General features: G+C 39.4%; 1 protein-coding gene across 2 annotated transcripts; it reads right to left on the bottom strand.

Annotated features, from left to right (window-relative positions):
* Nucleotides 1–951: 951 nt before the first annotated feature.
* arhgef18a (rho/rac guanine nucleotide exchange factor (GEF) 18a) lies at nt 952–21,505 on the bottom strand. 2 transcript variants are annotated; one of them, XM_030404113.1, is made up of 21 exons: nt 21,352–21,485; nt 14,654–14,724; nt 13,898–14,026; nt 13,339–13,445; nt 11,491–11,631; nt 10,828–11,078; nt 9,773–9,898; nt 9,384–9,501; nt 9,007–9,258; nt 7,681–7,757; nt 7,330–7,511; nt 6,642–6,697; nt 5,897–6,076; nt 5,495–5,638; nt 5,034–5,146; nt 4,874–4,936; nt 4,719–4,766; nt 4,043–4,522; nt 2,861–3,188; nt 2,555–2,659; nt 952–2,116 (listed from the first exon to the last, which is right to left on the bottom strand). In XM_030404113.1, exons 3-21 carry the CDS (start codon nt 13,963–13,965, stop codon nt 1,962–1,964), a joined length of 2,994 nt encoding a protein of 997 aa, XP_030259973.1. In that variant the 5' UTR covers nt 13,966–14,026; nt 14,654–14,724; nt 21,352–21,485; the 3' UTR covers nt 952–1,961. The 2 variants fall into 2 exon arrangements, with proteins under 2 accessions (XP_030259973.1, XP_030259972.1); XM_030404112.1 differs by lacking the exon at nt 14,654–14,724 and having other exon boundaries at nt 21,352–21,505.
* Between the last annotated feature and the right edge of the window lie 2,853 nt (nt 21,506–24,358).

Genomic DNA, 24,358 nt, shown 5'->3' with positions numbered 1-24,358 from the left:
TTAATGCCTGTGACCTTTGATCCCTCAGGTGGCACTGCATTGATAACCAACATCGTTCTGTCAAGGATATTACCACATTGGCTCAGGAACACTTCAGAAAACCATTGTCAGTTAACACAGTTCATCGCTACATCTACCAGTGCAAGTTAAAACTCCACAATGCAAAGTGAAAGCCATATATCAACAACATCCAGAAATGTCGCCGGCTTCTCTGGGCCCGACCTCATCTGAGATGGACGGACGCAAAGTGGAAAAGTGTGCTGTGGTCTGACGTGTCCACATTGCAAATAGTTTTTTGGAAATCATGGACGTCGTTTCCACCGGGCCAAAATGGAAAAGGAGCATCCTGATTGTTATCAGCGCAAAGTTCAAAAGCCAGCAACTGTGATGGGGGGGTGTTAGTGCCCATGACATGAGTAACTTGCACATCTGTGAAGGCACCATAAATGCTGAAAGGTAAGTACAGGTTTTGGAGCAACATATGCTGCCATCCAAGCAGTGTCTTTGCAAGACAATGCCAAGCCACATACTACACGTGTTACAACAGCGTGGCTTCGTAGTTAAAGAGTGCGGGTACTAGACTGGCCTGCCTGCAGTCCAGACCTGTCTCCCATTGAAAGTGAGGCGCATTATGAAGGGCAAAATACGACAGCGGAGGCTCCGGACTGTTGAGCAACTGAAGTCGTGTATCAAGCAAGAATGGGGAAAAATTCCACCTACAACACTTCAACAATTAGTGTCCTCAGTTCCAAAACAGTCATTGATTGTTGTGAAAAGTAAAGGTGATGTAACACTGTGGTAACCATGCCCCTGTCCCAGCTCTTTTGGAACGTGTTGCAGGCATCAAATTCAAAGTGAGTGAATATTTGCAAAAAAACAATAAAGTTTATCAGTTACAACATTAAATATCTTGTCATTGTAGTGTATTCAATTGAATATAATTTGAAAAGGTTTTGCAAATCACTGTTTTCAGTTTTTATTTATGTTTTACACAACGTCCCAACTTCATTGGAATTGGGGTTTATACTATTTTACATTATCTTCTCAGCTTTCTTCATCACATGAAGTATTTCCACAAAACACACAATTTCTATTTAACTGTCTTTTTATTCCATGACCCATCAGTAGTTGGGATTTAGAAGACATTTCACATGGAACCAAAATGTGACAGCAGTCAGTCTCTCCTGAAGGAAATCACTAAGCTAAAGCTAAATGTTAAGTTATTCCACAAAATTATTTCAACAGTAAATCATTTGGTTACATTCTCACTAATGATTCTAGCAGCTGTCTCAAACAACATCATAATCTGTCATCACCTCCAGTAAGGAAGTGCAAAAGTAGTATTTACAAACAATAAAGTTTACAGCCGTAGTTTAGTTTCTTCCACACACACAATTTAGCTTGATTACAAGACAGATGAAGAAACAGAACAAAAAGTACACATTTCTAGGCTTTTCCGAATCTTTCTGGAATAAAACTGCGGCGCTGCGGTTTGTGCTTGGTGCCTCAAATCTGAACAGATGTAAACTTCACAAACCTACGGCTTCCTTACAAAGAAATTATCATTCATTAAATTAAAAGAAAGCTTATGAGTTAAAACAAGGTTAATTGAGACAGTCATTTAAAATAAAAATGATTAAAAAAATAAAAGAACTTCTCATGAAAGTCTCTGGCAAAGTCTTTGCTTCATCATCATCATTTAGAACAGTATCGTTCCCAAAGTACAAAGGGACCAAGATTTTTTAAATTGTTTTGATCAAACACAAATTCTTCTGTACTTTTTTCAATTCCAAGCAAAAAGCTGATTTCCAGTAATAACATTCGATAACAGTAACGATCCTCTTCATACTGGACACACATGGACGTCACAAAGTCTTTTTTACAGCTCTGTCAGTCTTTCCATGTGTACAAGTCTTTATGAAGAACAAGGCATCCTCCTAACTCCAGTCTGTAGTTCAGGATTAAAGGAATATTTCTTTATCTTTGGCCATTTCCAGAACTTCTTTGGGAAAAGGAGGCGGCGCTGGAGGTGGACCCTCGTTGTTGCCTCTGTTGTATGTGCTGAAGGACTGAGACGGTTTTACACTGCGGGCAGATCCTGGTGAGTTGAAGATACCTAAAGGGAGTATGAAAATCAGTTAATTAATTAATTAATGGAGCGATAGGAGGTACATTTAAAATGACAGCAACATCTGACAATATAAGACAATTCTCCTCCCAAGTACAAATGTATGTTCTTATCCAGGAGTATGTTTATACCAGAATGTCTCAGTCTTGCATTAAATTGTTTAAACTTAGGGATGGTAAGTATTTCCAGAAGCCTTTTGTGTTACACTTATAGAAAATATGTTAATATCCAGACAGCAACCAATAAATCAAATGCTCTGACAGATTGCAAGCTTGTAGATGCTTTACGAGTCTACAGGGGGTCGGGGCGAATGCTTGATTCCCAAAAGGCTTCTTTTCAAATGAACTGTGGATATGGAACACATCTGATCAGATTAAAGTAGATGTCTTTATGACTGGCTGAGTGAGAAGACTTTTGTCATTGTACCTGACTGGTAAATTCTTTGAGGACTGGCGGTCCGTTTGGCTCTCAGACTGCCTCCTTCTTTCATTGTCCCTCTGATAGGCACCAGCTGGCTCACGTCTATAGAGGCTGCATGTAGAAAGACAGGACAGGGTTTGACCTAAAAACCAAATCTGTAGGGCCTTTGGATTTAGAGGCCTTTTGCTGGATGTGGTGCTAACAACCAGCCCACTGCAGACAAACATTTTTTGTCAATGTTCAGCTGCAGCTAATAGTTTACAATGAACAAATATTGAAATGAGGTTTCAGTTATCCGCTCTGTATCCTGACCTGCGCTGTGCGTTCTCTGGTGCGACCCCTTCGTCTTGAAGGTTTTCTCCTTTCCCTTAGACTGAGCGGCCAGCTTGGTGGGGATCTGCTGCTGCACGACTGCTGGCTTAGTCACCTGGTTGGTGGTGCTGATCAGCTGGATGGGCAGCTCGGGCTTGGTGGGCAGGGGGCTGATGCTTTCCCTCCGTGGTGGAACCTTTGGAGGAACTTCCTTGGGGTCTAAGGTGGTGGGCAACACGTGGATCTTTGGAGGGACGGTTTTCACCAGACTTCCCCCTCCGTTTACTATGCTTCCTCTGAACGACTGATAACTGGAGAGATTCCAGAGCTAAGGAGAAAAGATGAAATATTTAACTCAAACACTGTAATTTCAAAGAACTAAATAAAAAAAACTGACTTTAATTTAACTTCACCTAACCTGTGAGGATTTAATATGGTATCTAGTGTTGCCTTCTCTATTTTGAATTTTCCTACATGATCCTTTTCCCATCAGTGTATTTATTGATTTCAAAAACATAATGCATACATAAAAATATATTCACACACCAATCAGAGTATGCATTTATCATCAGACATCTGAACAAAATCTCAGAAGATTTGACACACACATGCAATCCTCCTCAATCCATCTCAAAAAAGCAGTTGTATCTAAACCGTCAGATGAACTTTAAATCCAGCTTCCACTTTAATTAAAGAAATCTGCATATGGAAGATAAAGCATGCAACACTTTTGTTCACTGTCTAGTCTGCTGTCAATGACCAGCACCTCATTAAAGCCCTTGATGTGCATTACCTCTCTATGATATCTGAGAAACCAAACCATAAGTATTATGGTTAGCTGTCACGTGAGTTAGCTTTGCTTTTCATAGATGGGGTGTAAATGTTACGAAGATGGGTTAAGTATCGACAGGGTAACTCTGCCACAATATTACACAACATTATACATACACAATATTTTTTTCCAACTTTTTCCTAAGTGTTTTCTCACTTATCACTAGTAGACTAAGTTTAAACTTCTGATTAAATGTCAAGGAAATTAGTTGGCGGTAACATTCCTAGAAAAAAAATATTTGAAGTTATTTGTTAATGTATATTTAAATTTCAGTCAGCATTGAAAACATATGGATAAATGAATACAACATGCTAATAGACTGTCCGTCAGATTCCTATCCTACTCCTTACTTGTGCAGGATCATCATAGTTGGAGAGTCCTGGGATGCACTTCTTTAATTTCTCCTGCAGCTGATCCAGACGATCTTTCTCCTGACTCAGACGCTCCTTCTCCTTGTCCACTGCCTTTGTGGTCTCCCTCAGCCTCTCCAGGCCCTGCTGATAGTTTTCCCTCTGCTTCTCCAGCTCTGCCCTCTCCTCATTGAGCTTCTCCTCCCACTTTCTGCACTCATCCTCCCTCTGCTGCAGCTGAGCCTCCAGAGCCTCAATCTGTATCCTTTGCCGCTCCCTGTCCTTCTCCCAGCGCTGCTGCTCCTCTCGATGCTGCGCCTGCAGCTTGTGCAAGTTGGCAAGTTCCTCCTTGTGCTTCTCCAAGTTTCGCTGCTTCTCCTGCTCGAGCAGCATGCTGCTGTAATGACGAGCTGGCTGCTTGGTCTTTGACTGGAAAGTGTTCTGCAGCTCGATCTGGCTGTCCTGCTGGGCGACTATTGCCTGTTAAAGAATTAAATACCAACATATGAGAGTGAAACATGAAATCTGCTACAGGCAAACAAACAGTTAATTAACATGAAAGACAAGTAAAGGAGTTCCTCCTCAAATTTTGCCATGAGTAAAATTTGCAAGGCGTTTGTAAAAATAAGGCGCAGAATAAAATACAAAAAAATCATAGCAATGTAAAAATTCTTACTTGTAAGCTGTATAACCTCTGTGCAAGCAGTATCACCCTGTCACACACCTACAGTGGACAAGAATTAAAGTGACAGATATCAAGGTTTCTGCATGAATTATTACAGATGGAAAATGCATAAAAATAATAAACAAAATAAGTATCAGACTGGTTACCTCTGCCTCAGGGAAATGACTGGAGGTTAAACTGCTCTCTGTCATCTGCGTGTCATCGTCGGCCTTGAATCAAAGCAGCATAAACAATTTAAATGCTTCGTATTTTAATCACCAGAATAGAAGTAGGATTTTGTTCTGCTCACAGATGTGTCTCACTCACAGACTGTTCCAGGCTCTCAGAGAACATTTCATGGAGCTGGGGGGCACTAGAGCTGTGACTGATGTGTGCTGGAATGCCCTCGCTGCTGCCCGGCCTCTCAGCTGCATCTCCATCTGAGACAATAAAGTAATATTTATATGAGCAGAGTCACCTTACTTCTGCTGATGATTATATGTGTAGTGTGTGTAGCCATTGTGTGTAGTAGTAACGGCTTAATAGCTCAGAAGGATTTTTAAAAGACTTAACAGTGTGATTGGACTTGTTGTGAGATAACACAATGCAAATAACGTTTAAAACAAACACGTGATGTAAATCCTATAAGTTGCACATGAATAAGTAAATAAAACACATACTTTTATATCTTCTGTAACCACTTTAGCTGTCTTCACCATCCAGACACTAACTTTAACATGTATTTAAAGAGGTGTTGTCAGTCCCATGTCAGCTTTATGTCAGCTTACTTTTCATGCCGCTCACAGCCGGGTAACTATTGGCCACGGCAAAGGTCTCAGTCCTCCTGAGCAGCCGTCCCTGTGTCTTATTCTCATCCTTCAGAGGGTTTGGGTCTTTGATCCTTGAGAAGAACAGGTTCTGCAGGTTTTCCACTGCAACCAAAACAAAATAATGACTTAATCTCTCTCTCGTTTAAAGGCATCACCATAAGTGCTCTGACTCGTGACCTGGATGTGATGGAAAACCGATGTATTTTTACTTGAAAATTCAAATATGGACTCATGACATATTTTCATGGTTTTTTATGGCAAACAAGTGCAGAAATTGTTGCAGATTCTGAATACATGATTATTCCAAGCATGACAAACAAGACTGACTCACAAAACTGAGGTTGTCCTCTCAGCTCTTACCCTCATCAATGGCTCCTTTAAGCAGTGTCTCCCCCTGCTGGAGGTCAGAGGCCTCTCCTCGGAGCAGCAGCCCTTTGTGCGGTGTTTCCTGCTCCATCACACTCTCGTAGAGAGCAGCAAAGATCTGCTGTTTCTCTGCCAGATTTTGTTCTATGAGGTCATCCCTCACCTTTAGAGCATCTGAAGAAGATCAGCATAATAAATGTCTGTACAGTTAATGCAGATGAAAGTTGACTGAGAATGGTCTTGCTCTTGCTTTACATAAACAAGGAAAAACTAAAAGCGTTTGCACTGACATGAATGAATCTGAAAAAAAAAAATGAGACAAAGACAGCATCAAAGAAAAAGAAGAGGTTGTCAGCACACTGAAATGTGCAGGCTCTCTGCCTTCATCAGGTAGATAGAATTTTTGGAACTTTGCACATTTGATCCATCCAATACCGTGTGATAAATGTTTCAAAACAAGCAGAACCTACCTACAGAGGAATACTGATTATATACCGTATACATTATAAAAGGCTGTTTCATATGACCTCAAAGTCATTTACATTTGGCTCGGGATGAAACTGACTTGCATTTAATCAGCAAACAATAAGCCTTTCGCTTAACACACGTGGATAGAAGAGTTGTTCACAACGACATTTCTTTTGCCGACAATGTCTAAAAAATTGTGTCTAAATTGTCTTTTTTCACCAGTGTCTCTATAATCTATGTTCTAAGCTGTCAATCATCTTGGCTGTCTTACCTTGATATTGTTGCAGTTTAGCTGTCAGATCGCGGTACAGCTCCTCTTCTGGATAGCTGAATCACACAAACATCATAGTCAGGATTGTCGCTGTTATAGTTAGATACAGTAATATTAAATATCTACGTTTTTTTCTTCTTCTATTGTCTACCACACAAGGTTTGATAATGTAATTGGCAGATTGCCATGCATATATTGCTACAAGATTTGATACCAATTGAAGGACATACTGTGTTAAAACATAACTCAATTATGACTTTCTTAATTCATTCATATTTCAACAGGAGATGCAACAAGTAATCAATTCATTGATGAACTGTCGATTATTAAATAGATGCCAACAATTTGGTAATTAATTTATCTATTTAAGTTTTCTTTAAGGAGAAAAAAGATTCACTGATTCCAGCTTCCCAAATGTTAATATTTTGTGGTTTGGTGTCTTCTTGGGCCCTGGGAAATACTGAAATATTCACCATATTCTGCTTTTTTAAACTAAGAACTCCATTAATTGATAAAATCATCAACAGATTAATATACAGTTGCAGCCCTAAGGAACATCAGGCATCATTGCTATTAACAAGCTGTTGTAACCATTCTATCAAAGATTCGCAGAATTGTGATAAAAATCCAAGATACTTAGTTTCATCTCCCAAAACAACATGTTCTTTTCTCATCCTAGAAGTCTTACTGGTTCACAGCTTCCCGAATCAGTGCCGTCCATGTCATGCGTTCCTCTGTGGAGCCTGTGTGGATCTCGTACATCTCCGGCATGCTGGTGGTGCACGCACAGATCAGGTACATGGCTTTGTCCTCATGAGCCACTTCCCTGACTATCAGCCTTTGAAGGGAGATCACCGGTGGTTTGTTGTCCTACATGAGCCACAATAACATAGTTGATTATTACACGGATCATTAAATCATATCTTAATGTAAAAAAGTCTGTGTTTTGGACTAGACATGTCTTCTGCCCAGGTAGAAAAACTGAACCAAGACCTTGCTATAATTTGTCATTACTCATCAGTGTTTGTACAGAACTCACCAAAGAAGCAAACACAAGCTTCTGATCTTTCTCTTGTAGCAGGAGGAGCATGTCTGACAGCAGCACAGCATGGATGTCTGCAGGGACACAAATTTTACTCAGTGTCATCAAAGCAACATAAGAGCTGCACAATGTACTTGACTTGAGCGGCCATGGAAGATGGACTTGAGACTGCACCTTGCATTACGTGTTAATCTTTGTCACGTAAGTAATGACAGAAAAATATGCTGCTGTTCTAGTTCTATGAATCTTTCAGCTTTCAGAAAAGCAAGTTGCCCCAAAGTTGAACCTCCCATTCAAAAATACAAAGGAAACAGCAATAACACCGCAATAATTCATTGAGCCGTCAGTCACCTGATGCAACATACGTCAAAGTTTCACGGAAGTCAGACTGATGCATGCACAAACAAAACTTTGGTTTATATATTTTGACTTCGGGAAAATGTGAAAGAGTTGCTGAAAGTGTGTAAAATGTTTGTGTCATGGCTGCAAGAGTGGCACAGTTAAGAAAAAACTTGGATACACATGTATGTATGATGCGGTTCAGAAATGACTGGTGACACATATAGAAGCTGCTCTATAAAGGCTCAAGGTGGCCCAAGACTTTACTCAGACACTTTGCATATTAACCTTGACATGGAAAGAAAACAAACAGGGTTATTAACCACTTGTCTTGCTCTGCCTTCTTACACTGTAATAAATACCAATGTAATAAAGCTGTAACATTAAATTACCATCTTTAATGCACAATAAAATAAAAAGGTTCAATCAACCAGGAAATGAATAAATGAGTCATGTTATGTATTTAAACATTTAGTTTAAGCACTGATTGAATTGCCATTGTTAGACTACTGCATCTGGATTTGTAAAGATAAACAAGTCATTAGTAACAACTGTCATTTAATTTTTTCAATTCTTCAAAACATTTAGGGGGAATTTTGCAACACCAACTGTCCAAAGTAAACCCTCTTCCCAAACAAATCAATTAAGGATCACTGAAGATGAAAGTAGTCCCAACATCCCCTCACTGTGCTTCTCCTCTTAAGATGCCAATTAGGTGGGGGTACAGGGAAAAAACTGGGAGAATTGCCAATCCTGCGTTTTCAAATTTGATGATCAGAATTGAAAGCTCATTCAGATTGATCTTCTATTTATAATCAATATTGTGACACTCGCAGTCTCACCACATTTATTAGCTTTCTTGAAAAGCAACTGCAACATTAAGAATACCCGCAAAATGCTTTACACAATTAAAGTACACATGAGCAATGGTCAATAACAAAGCCACAGACAAACAGCCATAAAGTCAGTCAACCCGTCACACACCTTTTTGTCTACCTGAGGCCCTACAGGTGACGGGGCCTTCGTGCAGCAGCGTCCTGTTTCCCTGGATCAGATCCTCCCTGCGGATCAGCTGCCCCTCCTTCAGCCGTCCCTGAGACTTTGGTTCCAGGCGCATGCCAATCTCTCTTAGACGAGCGGCTTTCTCGTATTCGCTGACCTGATTGTTCACCTGGGTGATGGTTTCTTTGATCAGTGCCAAACCTTGCACCAGAGACTTGTACTCGTCTGTGTCAGCTGAGAGAAGCACGAAATATAATAATCGACCAATCTTTATGAAGACTGTTAATACATAGCACCATGTCAGGCTCCAGAGAAGGTTGGATTTCAGTTTAAGATTCAGGTAATTTAAGAGATTTTACCTTCAGTGTTCTGTATGACTCGTTCCACCAGGGTGGGATATTTGGTGATGCGTTGCGTCACCAACAGAAAACACTCAGGGATTCCCAAGCGTCGCACCAGGGACAGCTGACCTATTTTCTGTCATAAAAAGAAAAGTATTGTTTATCAACACTTGCTCCACTCTCCTCTCAACAGTAAACTCTTAGAATAAGCATCTCACACTATTTTCTTTTTGTTCATTCTTTGGAGAAAGAAATATCATCACTGTTGTTTATGAAAAGGCTTGCCTCGTTCTTTTTCCAATTCCAGTGCTTTTTCTGTCCAACAAAACACAGCCACAGGCCTCACTGTGTCATGAGATCAATCACATCCATGCTCATACACTGAGCAATGATTGGAGATTACTTACCCTATTCAGCATCTGCAGTTTCTTGTTGTTCTGAAGCTGCTCTTTGTAGAAGCCGACACCTTCATTTTGATGACTGCAGAAAACACTGTAACACTCCATCATTCCTTCTCCCAGCTCACCTGAAAACTAACAGAGAAGGAAAACACACACAACATTTAATTGTCTTTCAAGGACACAATTTAATAGAAATGACGCACTTCAGTTTATGCAATATATAACTGAACATATTAACATTGTGTTCATTTATCTATAGAGAAGGAAACACAATGTAAGAAAGACAGGAGAAGATTACAACACACGCACACACACACCGAACATGTCATGCAGACAGAATTAAGAGTTATGGAAGCCAAGAAATGTTGCGTCAATTGTAGCAATTCATGTGCATCTTATTTTCAAAATGTAAAATGTCTCATGTCAGCATTAGGATTTGTAAATATACGTTGAGTAAACTCTGAATCTGTTCACCTGATGAAAGCAACAGTTTTTGTTAAAATATGCAAAATTATAAAATGTAGGTGATACAGTACAGTGTACACTAGGGAACAACATAAACATTTAGACAATAAGAAACAATCCATTTACAACAAAGCTCATGATCCTTGAACCATCCATGAACCACTGAACTCTAAAGAATTGTTTCCATCTCCCTTCAGATGTTTCGCAGAATCGTGCATTGAAAAGTATGTTGACATAAAAACTTTACTGGCATTTTGACCTGAAGGTGAACAAATAATGACACCTCATTTTAAGAAGAACAATTCCTTTAAACATGTACTCTACAAAACTTAGCATGTTTGGAATTCTAACTGTTTCTGGGGACCCCCCCCCCCCTCCCAGAACAAACTGTTCCTTTTGATTAGAGAACCTGGAACAACACCTGTCTCCTTACTGTTACAACCAAAGACTGCCAATAAAGACGTTGTTTACAAGCATGTGTACTGAATTCATATAGGATGGGTATCTATAGGGTCCTATTAGCTCAGCAGCTACAGTAAAGATTTTGGCTTTAAAAAGGGCGTGCTACAGACAAGCCTAAAATTATTCTCCCCTACCTGAGAGATGAGGATATCCCCAAGTTGTGTGATCTGGTAGCTGTTTGGGCTTCCATCCTCTTGACATTCCTTTTGGCGTGCTTTGAGGCAGTTAAGGAAGTACTGGTGGAGGTTGAGCAGGGCTTCCACCCCGAAGAAGAGCCGGTCCAGTTTAGCCTCCTCTATTAGCAAAGACTGCCTCAACTCATACATGTAGACATGGAGGAGGATTTTTAAGGTACGCACGTGGTGCATCTCCGTCTGGATCAACTCTAGGGAATTGATAAAGAGGGCTCTCTTTGATTATAAGGTCAAGGCTAAGTGTCTGAAACATATAGTCGATTTGAGTGTGGCAGAATGACACCAGATGCAAAGGAAAACAACAATGAACAATGTATTACACAACTATTGGTGTCATTAAACTTCTTATCATAGTTGACATGTTTATCATCAAAGGGTCTATCGTCATCATAATAACATCCATCATCATCATAATTATAGGCACTATAATCTTTGCCACAACAGTGCAATTACTGTGATCTCCACACAAAGACACACACACACACACAGACACACACACACATACACACACACACACACACATTCACACAATGTGAAATGTTGCATAACAGTTTGGTTTTTGGATTTGTGTTTACATTTTTTCAGATTGTTCTTTGAGCCTACCATAGATGACATCCTGTCTCTTCTTAGCCTCTTCGGTCAGGGCGTTCCGGTAGTTCGTGTCCACAGCCGCACTCCATGACTCTGCCCCCAGGTTCTCGGCGTTGGACTCAAGATCGCTTTTGAGCAAAGTATAATGGGAATCTGCATGACACATAGAAAGTCACGTTGGAAACTGTATGAGCCGAACAAGGCTTGTACTTTATCGTCATGCGAGTCTGCGTCTTGGTGAATCATTACAGGTCAGATCACAGGTTATTTCAAATCTTTTTTAAAAGTCTTACTTTCACGGCATAAATGTTTCTTACATGACATCGTGTTTTAGTCATATCACACTGTTTCATTACTCACAAAAATAGATGAAGGTGTAAGAGGACAAAAAGAAAATATACTTAAAGTAAATCAACCTATTGTAGCAGTTTTTACTGTGGATTTTTCTAAAATTCAGCATGTATTACAATAATCATGCTGCACAAGAAAAAGACAAAAATATGATGAATTAAACAACGATGACTATTTATATTCTTGTGTTACAGAATTGGATTCAGCTCCAGTTACTTAAGTCTTATTGCCAGCTATACACTAACACCAATCTTGGCCTATTAATCGGAGGGAGACCTATCTCGTGTTCTACCTGGAGTAACAGTAATATTTGCTTTTGACAAGGTATATAGTGACAATGGGCTGCACACCTTTCAAGATATTAGAGACAGGTATCATATTGCTCTGGCACTTTTTTGCATATGATGTGGAATTGTCCTTGAGTCTCAGTCTCATCACAGTTCTGGTCCAAGGTGGCAGCTAAGCTTTCTGATTAAGTATCAGTGACCATACCAGTGACTATACCTGTCCTTTTGCTAATTGATCTGTCAGAGGTTAATATTACTAAACTTAAAAAGCACACTGTACTAGCTGGCCTGACGGCTGCCAAGAAGTTGATAGCCTTACGATTAAAACCTCCCCATTCTCTCACCATCAGACACTGGGCACTTACCTTCCTAGATGTAATTTATCTAGAACCGTGTACTGCTAGAATTAGTGGCGCTAGTGAGGCTTCCATAAACAACTGGCGTTCTGCAGCTGATACACTGAAAAAACTTATGAGATAAGCTCTTCCCTTACTTAATGCTTTTTTTGTGAGACTCTTAACCTCCTTTTGGTTTGGGTTGATTTTGCTTGCACCTTATTGAGGTGCAAGGTTATCACTATAACTATTATTATTTGCTATTGCTTAACTGTTACAGTCAATTTTGTACTGTCTTTATTATCCATTAATGAGTCATGTTTTATGGTTGTAACTTGTATTCTTGTTCGAATAAAAACATTTGATCACAAAAGTCTTATTGCCAGCTGCATAGAAATAAAAACTGTAGACTAGGGATGCACAGTTTGTGAAATTCTGGGATGATATTTTTGTGTTTTTGTTATTAATTTTGTTTTTGTTGTTATTTAATTCCCATTTTGTGACTGAGAAACAAATAAATATTAACTATAACAACAAACTAAACTGTTTTATGTCATTCGGCCCTTTATTACACGGTCATTGAAAGAGTACAGATTCATTCATATGCACTTAAGAAACATTTAATCGTTGGCGTGAAAAATATATATGTTTAAAGTAAGTGCTTCAGCAGCTTGTTTAGCCTGCTATACAACAGGCATATCAGGGATGAAACAAACAGTACCTCATGAAAGTGATGTGACACACCAGATAAACAATCAGTGAATGTCAAAACTACATCTACGTTTTCCTGAGCTATCTTTCACAGTTAAGTTACACCACGCTCTTGTGGTGCTGTTGTACAGGAAGCTTTCAGCAGCTTCCTATTCTGCTGCCAGTGACCAGCTGACCTTCTAGGTTGATGGGCTCAGCCAAAGAGGGAGCCAGCGACACAGAGTCCTCGGCATGGAGCTTCAAACGCAGGGCATCGGGCTCATCCATCTGCACCGGACTGGATCTAGTTGGTATGTGATGAGATAAAGCTCAACAGGTAACAATGATGTCAGCACACAAACATGCACAGACTAAAACTAACAAAACACACGCTAATGCTTCGTAGCTGTCAGGACTGTTGCTTAATGGAACCTCTGTCAGACATGGATGGTTGACCTTATCTATGATGCCAAGTATAACACAACCTTTATGTCAAAAGGAAAAATGCCAGTAAAAACAGCAACAGACATCACATGACTCTGAATCAGGGTTTTTTGTACCGCTCATCTCTATCAGGCTGACAACGAACCTGGAAAAACATGTGACTTTGTATATTAGCTGATAACTCTTGACTGGAAAACACTCTGTCACATATGAGGAAAAATTAAATTAGGACACTGTCTGCTGTTCTATGAACGTGACCAAAGACACAAAACTATGAGATGGAAATTAGTCATAAAATAAATATTCACCAACCTGGGACTTGTGTCGTTGTAAGAGGGGGAACCAAGCTGAGCACTATGTTTTTTAGGGGTTATGGTCATGCCTGTACCGAGGAAACATGCAGGGAGGCCATGGGAGGCATGGGGCCAAACATCCCCAGAGCTGAGCGACGGAGAGAGAGGGAGACAGCAAAAAACAGGAAAGTAGACTGTGAGTAACAGGGGCAGAGAGATAAATAATGTGTGAGAGACTTAAAATTGGAAATTTAGGAAAGAAGGACAAGTGCAGAGGAATAAAATGTTACATATAGGTGCTCTCCTGTGTCTTTTCACTTGACATGAATGAAAAGAGGGAATTTTCAAAATGGAGACTGACCGACATGTTTTTTCAGTGCCGATTTGCTATCGATTATCAGTAATCAAGGAGACTGCTAATCGATATTTGGCATTAGAACACATTTACAGTAAAAAAAAAAAAAAAAAGGAAATCTTAGTGTCAAAATTTAGAATACCCAGAGTTGGAAATTCATATATTTTTGGGGGGTTCACACTCAGATTCTATTTTTCTGAAAAATACTAAAGATTGGATACAATTTTTTTCATATTAAATGGAAAATGTGTTTGAATCATTCATTTTGAGTTTTGAGGTCTGTATAATATGAACACATCAACACAACACAAAATCACTGAAAGTCATTACATACGTTATTTACCAGCACCAGATTAAAAGCAATGCTGATTTCAAGGAGTAACATTTCATTATTCAGAGTGAAATGGAAAAAAAACACACCTCTATAATTTGTTTCTGAAAACTCTACATGGCAATTTGCTGACTCACTGGCCCTGAAACAGACAGACTACCTACAAAGGGAAAAAGAGAATAAGAGGACAGTGTGTTTCATGTTGCTGAATCCAAACAACAGACTGCCAAAAAAATGAATGGGCCTTATTGAGAGGGAACTGGTTTGACAAACTGCGACAGCACAGCTCATGTCAGACCAGCTTCCAGGCAAAGACAAAAATAAGAAGTCATGAGGCGCCGTTTAGCTCAGTTGGTAGAGCAGGCGTCCCATGTGCAGAGGCTTTGTCCTTGCTGCGGCAGCCTAGGGTTCGATTCCCAGCCTGGGTGCCCTTTGCTGCGTGTCACTCCCCCTCTCTCCCATCCTGTTTCCTGTCTATCTCCAGCTATATCTCTATCTATAAATAAAGCTGATAAAAGGCCCAAAAAATATTCTTAAAAAAATAATTAAATGATGTGCAGTTGGCATCTTCGTGGCAGCCACTGCCATCAGTAAGGGCCCTGCGATGAGCTGGCAACTCATCCAGGGAGTACCCTGGCCTTCGCCCATAGAGTCACTGGATTTGGCCCCAGTACCCCCGCTCCACCTTGAAAAAAGGTGGTATAAAAGCGGTAACATCACCCGCGACCCGCATGGATAAAGCGGCAGAAAACGAAACGAAACGAAACAAATAATTAAATAAGAAGTCATGCTGAAAAACCCAGCTGCAGTACAGCAACGGATGCTTCAAATGACACTTTTCATTACAGCGACACAGGTACAGTAGGGTATAGGTATGCCACTTAGCTCTTATCTACTCAGCATTTTCCTCTTTACTCTGATACACATCTCTGCAGGATGGGGGGTAAAAACATGTTTACAGACATTATAATGATAATCATATGACTGACACACTCTTTCAAATTCAGCTTTGAAATGAAAGTAATACACATTCTTAAAAAGGATTTAAAGGCCAGGTCTGACTCGCCTTGTTCATATATAGATCTGTTTGCCGTGTCGTGTCTTGCACGGTTTCCTTGTCACACTGGAAAATGCACAACAAGAAAAAAACAGAATCCGGTTTAACCAGTCGATAAAAATGAAAGAGGAAAATGCAGCAGAAAGCTCTTAGGTCTCACAGTCTGATTGAATTTAGTGCCAGTCCTGACAGAAAGCAGAGTGTGTCCCAGTTTGAGAGCAGTGGCCCATCAGTGACCAAACTAGCTGTGTCTGAGTATGTTTACATGGAGGATATGAGCAAAGAATTCAAATACCTGATCATAACCCAGATACTCATGTCTGTTTGTGTGCACATGCTGAGCTTCTGAGGGTCAATGAGACTGATTCACTCTTATGTACAAAGGAATCTATACTGATTCAAAGGCAGCAGTGGCAAAGCATGATGCTCTTTGATGTGGGTGACATAAATCACGCTGAATAAATAACCCTGAATGAATAAAATAAATGTTAACACACAAACATCGGAAAAAGACGACAAAAAAAATGTTATTAAAGCTACAAACGGCATTCTAATTGTATCCAAGCTTATTTGTTTAAACAGAGTTTAGGAAGATAACGAGCAGTTGTTCAGTCAGACACACCTAAAAGACACACATTACTGTTTGACTAAAGGAGCAGTACTGACATGAACTCACTCAGGAGCTCTCCAGTTAGCCTCTAGCTCACCTGTTTAACACACTGTAGGACAAAAGAAGAAACCTCAATAACCTCAGAGTCACAAGGGCTTTAACTTCAGAAGTTAGTAACTGGGAACAGAAAACATAATGTAGTAATTGGGTACCAGGTGGAACCATTTGTGGGCTGTTTTTTTTCACTCAGCTGAATAAAATTAATCTCAAAGATTTCATTCATTACTGTACTGCAGCGTTTTATACCAGAAAAAAGTTCAAATGTATTGTGATAAATGATCATGATGATGTAAAGGCAAATATCTGTCCCACTGTCTAAGGGCCAGGCTCAAATCTCAATACCTTTTAGATCCAACTATTGTTTGTTGAACTCAATGAATCCATGATTGTTGCCCAACTACAAAGTAGTAATAAAACAATTATTAACTTAAAGCTGCACTATGAAGTTCTGGGAAAGAAATTTTGAATCAGAAAAGAATTATTTTGTTTATATATGGCGGACCCTGCCACATTTCTAGCTTCAAACAGTGTTCTGGGAACCTTATTTTCTTCTAAGTACAGCTTGTTTATTTGGTTATGGAAAAATAAATATTCAGAGTTTGTACTTACCTCATTAATGTTAAAGTATCTTCTCCCAAACTACATACAGTGGTGCCCCTCTAAGTTATTTAACAAGCAACAAGACAGAGAGTCTAAAGCCAAATTGACCTGACTGTAGGCACAATTGAGTTTCAATGTTTACGTTATCGAATTTTCATCGTCATTGTGATATGAACATGTGCAATAAACACATCGCAAAAGACTGCCTGACACACGATGAATAAGAAAATCATTTTGTTCACATGCTCCATGCATGCACCTTGAGCATGACAACATTTAGCCTATCAGACTGAGCCCTGGATACAAGGGCCAATGAGATGAAGCCCCAGCTAACCGTTAGCAACCCTAACAAAATTAATCAGCATGGTTATGATGGCTGAGGGAGGAGAGAAAAGTGATGAAAATGTGGTCGACGAAGACCTTGTGGTGAAAAGAAACAGCACTATATGGCACTATGCTATATGGACTTATTTTGGATTCAGGAGACGACGTGTTACAGGTACTGTGTAAAACATGCCGAGCAGTTGTTGCAACTTGAGGAAATACAACCATCCTTCATCACCACCTGCAATACAACCATAAAGACCTACATGAACAATTCAAAAATAACGTTAGCCATCATTAACTGTATAGTTAACAATATGCAAACTTCAATATTTGTTTATTTATCGCAAGTTATATCGTCATCGCAATATTGAACAGTGTTATCGCACATCGTAGATTTTCCTCATATCGTGCAGGCCTAGTTAGCATGCTAACATGTTGATGCTAACCAGGTAAATGTTTACCAAAATCACCATCTTAGTTTAAGGCTCTAGCATACCAGCTTTTGCTTATTAGCGCCAAAACCAGAGTACAGCAGAAGCTGATGGATTGGGAATGTCAGCAAGGATAAACCAAAGAACTGTACAAACTAACCAGACCAGGGTGGTGCTAGGTGAAAAGTCTCAGAGAACTAAGGCTGATGTATTGATGTTTTCGATGATGTAGTCACTTGGTCTTGGGTCTGCCTGATCGTGCTTTGTTTGGATTCAACTGATTCAGTTTCTGTAAAGCGTTTTAGAGTTAAATGCACTGACCCCTCACAGACCTTTAGTCTAGTCATGATTTTATCAGTCCCATATTCAGTAAGAGAATTACAGTGTTGGTACCAGATACTGAAATTGGATCCATATGGTCCTGAAGAGAATCAGATAATTAGTATTACAATATCCTTGATATTACCATAATATTACACTTTTTTGTTTCTGTATTCTGTGAAAGAATATCTGTCACTTTATGCTTTGGATTTAACCAACCATTAAAAGTATTTTCTACATACACAGTGTTAAGGTAAAGGACATTTTCCCAGGCACTTGTATCACATTACTTTCTTTAAAGACCTGCTTCTAAGCCTCATGGTATGTTATTAGCCATGCTGTGGTTGTATGGTTCAGCCCCTTGTTGTGAGTGACAGCCACACCTTAAATGATTCACCCACACTGGGTGAGAACAGAGAAGCATGAAATACAGGTCATTCCCTGCAAGAGATAAAACAAGACAAGCAAGTTTGCCAAGTATCCTACAGAGGAAGGAAAGATGGGGGGAAAAAGCTAAAGACTGTGTTTGTAGAAAGTAGCGTCACTAAGAAAGACATGAGCCTTAATCACTTCAACACCACGACAACAACAACAACAACAACAACAACAACAACAACAAGACTATTAAAACAAGTGAGAGTTGCAGATGCTCTGTCATGACGAGACACGTGAAACCAGGCCATTGATGGTTAACTGCCGTGAAACCACATCCATTAGCCTGTGGAGGACTAAAGCTGACTGATACAAAGAAACCAACGATCCATGCTGCTCCTGTTCCTAATAAACCCAGAAGCTGTATTTGTTTCACATCATCACACAGGTATAATTTGTCAAACACAGGAACACCAGGTGACTGGGGGATTGCTCCTTCCTCACAGGAACAGGTCTTGCTGGCACTTCTCATGTTGCTTTCGCATCCGGCCTTGACAGAAAGTTTACTCATTAACTTCTAGATACTGGCAGTGTTTATATCTCTAGTGTAGTGTGCTGTAAACGCATGCCAAAGCGTTTCTGTCAGTACAAACAGGTGAATCCTTCCCATGCCAAGTTGTCAGGCTGAAGGACAAGTGACACATGTGTGACTGCAATGAAGTGAGAGCTCCAGCCAATGTACAGCACTTCCTCCCCATGTATGAGACTGCCAAGAAAAAGTATTTCTAATGATCAGCTTCAGGACTTTTACCTATTATTTAGGACCCTGTTCACCCACACAGTTAAAAGGCCAAAGTTGACCTCTTTGACTACAATCCACTACCCAATCGCAACATTTCTGCAGACAACAGATATATTGAAACTTTTTATTCTCTATGTTGCAAGTTTATGTATCTTTGGGTTTATGGAAAATTGCCCTGAGGTCTACTTGAAAATATCTGGTGGTTTCACACATACATATGTTGAAATGCAGTCTCCAATGGCAGGCAGAATGAGATGACAGCATGGAAAAGTGGTGTTATTATTATTATAACTTTATAGCATTTCTATTCTACTTTATCTTACTTGAGAACATTTTTATTTCTATTTTATTTTCTCTTAGTCTCTGACATTGTGCTGCTTTTCTTTGTTCCCTTGTGATGCTGTGTAAATTTAATTACTCATACAGGATATTAATAATGGTTCATATTATCTTATCTCATCTTATCTTAACAGCAGTTCTCCTGCTCGGGGGGTCAGCATACCAGACTGAGTTTAACCAATAGCAGAGAGGCTTATGACAGACTTACAAGATAAAATAATTCTTTGTTTACACATTTCCTATATTTCAATCGTAGAAAGTTTTGGAATACTTTAACATTGAATCTATATTCAATTTTGCCATGCTTTTGAAATTACAAAACAAAACCCTCAATTCCTGATTAGTTTTAGAGAATTTTAGGACTAAAAATAGGTTGACATCATGCCAGAAAAGGGTGTGAAACATTGTTTTACAATAACTTCCAAATGAGGCAAGCAGTACAAACAAATCATGTGTCTCCACTGAATAAATTCTGTTTAATACAGTCATTTAAAATTGATATTGTGACAGGACAGGGACACTGAAACCTGGAGGACTTTGGCTCTTACAAAACAGTTTTGTTTGATTTTTTAATGTACATTCTGGTTGTGTAGATGTAGATAAATATAACACTTCATCTAAGATTTTTTTTTGAGGATTGCCATTCACTGTAACATTTTGTATCGTAAAGAACAATTTTAGTTTAATTTAGCTATCGCAGCAACCGCAGATATTTAAGACAGTTGCTTTTATTTCTTATCCCTTAAATAAAAGTTAATCTGTTTTCATGACCACACTTTTTTCCAACTGGTAAACACCTGAACATTACAGCTGCAGCTTTAACAGTATAAGTCATATTATTCCTCATAGGCTATATCATAGCACCCTTTTCTTCTTTTTTTTTTTTTTTTTAATAAAATCTTGTACTTTAAGTTTGTTTCCACATTATTTCAGTATGACATGATACTCTGTTTCACTTTTACCTGACACTCCGAGGAAAACTGTAGCGATGCAACAATTAGCTGATTAATCGATCAAAAGAAAATGAATCACCAACTTTTTCGATCATTTTTAGATTGAAACAATCATTTTTCAAGAAAAACAAAATTGCTCGTTCCAGCTTCTCAAATGTCAGGATATCTTGCTTTTTTCGTCGATTATTAAAGTTAATTTAGTTAACTTTGGTTTCAGATTGTTGGTTGGATAAAATAATCTCTCATTTGGAGGAGTTTCACAAGCCAAGCCATTCATTAAAAAAAAGAAAGTGGGTTTGTCGACATTACCATCAGGGTTCGTGTGTTATCCAGAGGGGGGAATGTGAGGAATGTAAAGGTGCTGGGTGAGAGAAACTGACCTGGATTCATAACGATACCGACTGAAAAATGTCAGATTCAATCTTAACTTAAATAACAGGTGCACTGGAGGTTCAGGGGACAAAACAAACAGCTGTGAAGAGACGGGAGGAGCTGCAGGTGTTATTAGCAATCTTAGTCACCCAGTCTACATGTACGTTAGAGTTATATGGAGACGTTACTTCAGCTAGTAAGTTAAGTGACCAAACTTACAGCGTTTAAAACCTTAAAATTACAGAACAATGGTGTTAAATGTTGTCGTAGCTTTGAAAAGTCGCAATTAACGACTAAAGAGCCGAAATTCGTGTGTGGTTTTCAGCTTATTCGAGTTAAAGAAGAATAACCCGCTTTTTAAACTGTTTCCATGATCATGACGAAGTTAGTTAGCTCGGCCAGCTAGCTTGTTTTGCTAGCTGACCGGTCGTTAACCGCATAATGTCGCTAACGGCCGTTTAACACCTTGTTCGTCGCCTGTCTGTTAAATTAATCCAACAACAACAACAAACAACAAACAACCCAACCAAAGTTGAATCTTACCCGATGAAGAACCTGAAGATGCGCAGTGGTGTCCACACGACAACTTTCTGTTTATTTCCAGGATAGGAAGTGGAATAATATCCCTCAACACCTTCCACTGAGAGGAGGAGACAGTGAGGATGTCTCAGGAGGAACAAGTGCACGGAAAAACAAACCGAGCTGGAGGGAGTTGTTTTAAAGAAACCCCAGCCTCCTCTGGATGAGTCCCTACGGAAGCCCTGAGAGGCAAGAGTGGAAAACAACTGATCCATGTTTTTAATGTCTGGTCTTGTTTTTTGTCAAACTGTCTTTAATTATTTTTGTGTGTGTGTTTGGGTGTGTATATATGTATACACACCCACCCACCCACACACACACACACACACACACACACACACATATTCCCATGGTTAGTTGAAATTATGAGATAAAAACTAATTGTGAGTTGAAAAGTCAAAATTATGAGATTAAAAGTCAAATGTATGCCTTATGTTGACTATATATCTCATAATTATGACTAAACACTGGAATTGTTCGTTCATCATGCTTAGTTTTCTCCTTTCTTCTTTTTAGAAAACTTACTTTTGTGTTCCCGTCGCCACACTTTTGCGTTTTTTCGTTAAGTTTTTTCGCTACCTTGCATTACTTTTGCATTCCCGTACATTACTTTTTGTGTTCCCTCACATTACTTTAGGGTTATCACAACACTTTTGTGTTCCCTCCTCTTGTGCCCCAAATGGGTACTACAAAAACTAACACCTAGAAATATTATGCTGGCAAAATTAAGTTTCACCTGCCAAAACTTTTTTCACCTTTTCTCATGGATAAAAAAAAAAAGCTTATTACTGTAATTACCCTAGCAAAACTTTATATTTCAGTCTCATCAATGAAAGAAATTATAAATATCATCCCAGCAAAACCATTTTTTTCATAGGGGAGAAAAAAAAATTCAGATCAGACATTGAAAATCGATTGTTAGATACCTATTTTTTTTTTTTTTGGTTTGTTTGTTTGCCTGACAGGGCCTCCATAACCTCCTTCCTTCTCTAAGTATTGTGGGAATCATTGGCAACACATTCCACGAGCTCATTCAGCAACACTGACTGCTGCTGCTTAACCTCACTTAAATTACTGCAGACAGGAGGCATCCATGACACGTCTCCATGACCCTGCATGCTCCACTGTAATCCTGTGGTTACCGATAGAAATGAGCAGATTGATTTTTAAAATGACTTTCTCTGTAGGAAACAATGAGACCTGTCCAGCAGGGTCGAAACCAGTTGGGTGTGAAAACTGAGATGCTTTTTATTTTGTCACCTTAAACAACCTTTTCTTCATGCGGGCAACCGCAGAGTAATGCAGGTAGCAGCTCACGTTGTATGTCTCATGGAGTATTCATCTTGTTTTGAGTTTCACCAGGCATTTTTGGGGGCAAATTGAACTGGATTGAGGATGTGTATTTGGTAAGATATTAGTTTTTATATCTAAGTTTTACCTGTCCCTCCTGTGGACAGAGAGTATAAATACTGACAGCTGAGCAGAGGCGGTCAGTCCTCAGGTTGAGAAAGTCACTAAATGGACCTTGTCGTGTGAATGTTTGAGACAACGCTGTTTACAAATTCAAGAAAGGACTTTCAACTTTAATTTATTTTTTTTAGCCAACATGAATAAGAAGTCCCTAAAGTGCTCTGAACATTTTAACATCTGCAATTCCTAAACAACTGGGGGACTCCACCTGCTGGAGAAGCCCCAGAACAGCAACTGAGAGCTAAGAGGTACAAGTCTTTCGCAGCGGAGGGTTGTTAGTTGAAAACACATCGGTGGTCGGTCCTTATTCGATAAATGTCATCAAAAGGCAGCAGAGATGCATCGAGCTGAGCAGCTGCCAGAACCATAGCCAAGACTTAAGAAACCCTGAGGTCATGAGTGAACTCCATCTCCTCTCTTAGAACAGCGGCTCTCAACAGGCCTGAAAGCGCCCAAATGGAAAAAAGAGTTTGTTGGATGTGTGTCCAATCAGAACTCATGTGCACGCAATTCGGCTCTCACAAACACACTCAAATAAAATCTATTTTAAGTCAACTTGTGTCACTGGCACAGATAATTTGGTGCGAAAACTATTCCCAAGTCAAAATCCCTGGACATGTACTTGCATTCTCCACGCATGAGAACCAGTTTCTCAGAAAAATCTATTCAGAAGCCAAAAAGGTCTCTAAAATGCACATTTAAATACTTGGACAGTGTTTCTTCACTCATGGAAAGGTTAATATTTTTGTGTTAACAGTACTGACACGCTCCTCTTTTGATTGTTATTGGTTTGAGGAACTCTTCCCTCTGTCCAAACCTCTTCCAAAATATCCCATCGGAAAGCAACTCTAATGTGCTAAAAATGTGTCCTCCGTCACTTTGGTTGGATCTTTCCAGAGACAATAAGAAGTGGAGGAATTATTACAGCTTATTATAAGTCTCTGCATTTACATATGAGTAGTTGAGTGTTGTATTTAAGTTTGTCTACAAGCTCTTGCAGCTTAATGGGAGATGCTAAGAGGGTCATGGTTATGTAATGATGACCTTGTCCACGCCGCCTTTACATTATATACTGGCGTAACATTTCACCTTGACACCTTATTTGTTTTTCCCACCAGGCTTTGTCATTAAAAATCATGTGAATACTATTAATGTTGTGTAGAAAAGGTTGACCTTGTACAGCGGTTCGTCACACAGATGGTAGTTTCCATTTCTTTGTTGTCCAGCAGGTGGCGTCATTGCATTATAAGTCTTTGGCGTCAGTTGTAAACCAAAACACCGGAGCTTTTAACTGAGGCAAAGCCATCCAGCATTGCCACCAACACCAGAGACAGATGTCCAATGCTTCGGCTTTGGAAAGAACTTGAAGTTGTTTGATCAGGGACTCACCAAAAATGTATTTAATTGGACATCTCGCATGGTCATCCGCAGGCTAATGAGTTAAAATTTTCATTCTATCTGAACCATTTGTCATTCACTTTCCTGAACAGGTTATTGTGTA

This window comes from Sparus aurata, chromosome 21 (genome assembly GCF_900880675.1).
Source record: "Sparus aurata chromosome 21, fSpaAur1.1, whole genome shotgun sequence".
In the NCBI taxonomy this organism is placed as follows: Eukaryota; Metazoa; Chordata; class Actinopteri; order Spariformes; family Sparidae; genus Sparus; species Sparus aurata.
This window is presented reverse-complemented; position numbering and strand designations above follow the sequence as displayed.

Coding starts and splice junctions, on each gene's coding strand:
- arhgef18a (XM_030404112.1), bottom strand. CDS start 13,965: ATGACCATAACCCCTAAAAAACATAGTGCTCAGCTTGGTTCCCCCTCT. Junction 6,698..7,329: donor ATTCGGGAAGCTGTGAACCA/GTAAGACTTCTA, acceptor TGTGTGATTCAG/CTATCCAGAAGAGGAGCTGT. Junction 6,077..6,641: donor TAAACTGCAACAATATCAAG/GTAAGACAGCCA, acceptor GATCTTCTTCAG/ATGCTCTAAAGGTGAGGGAT.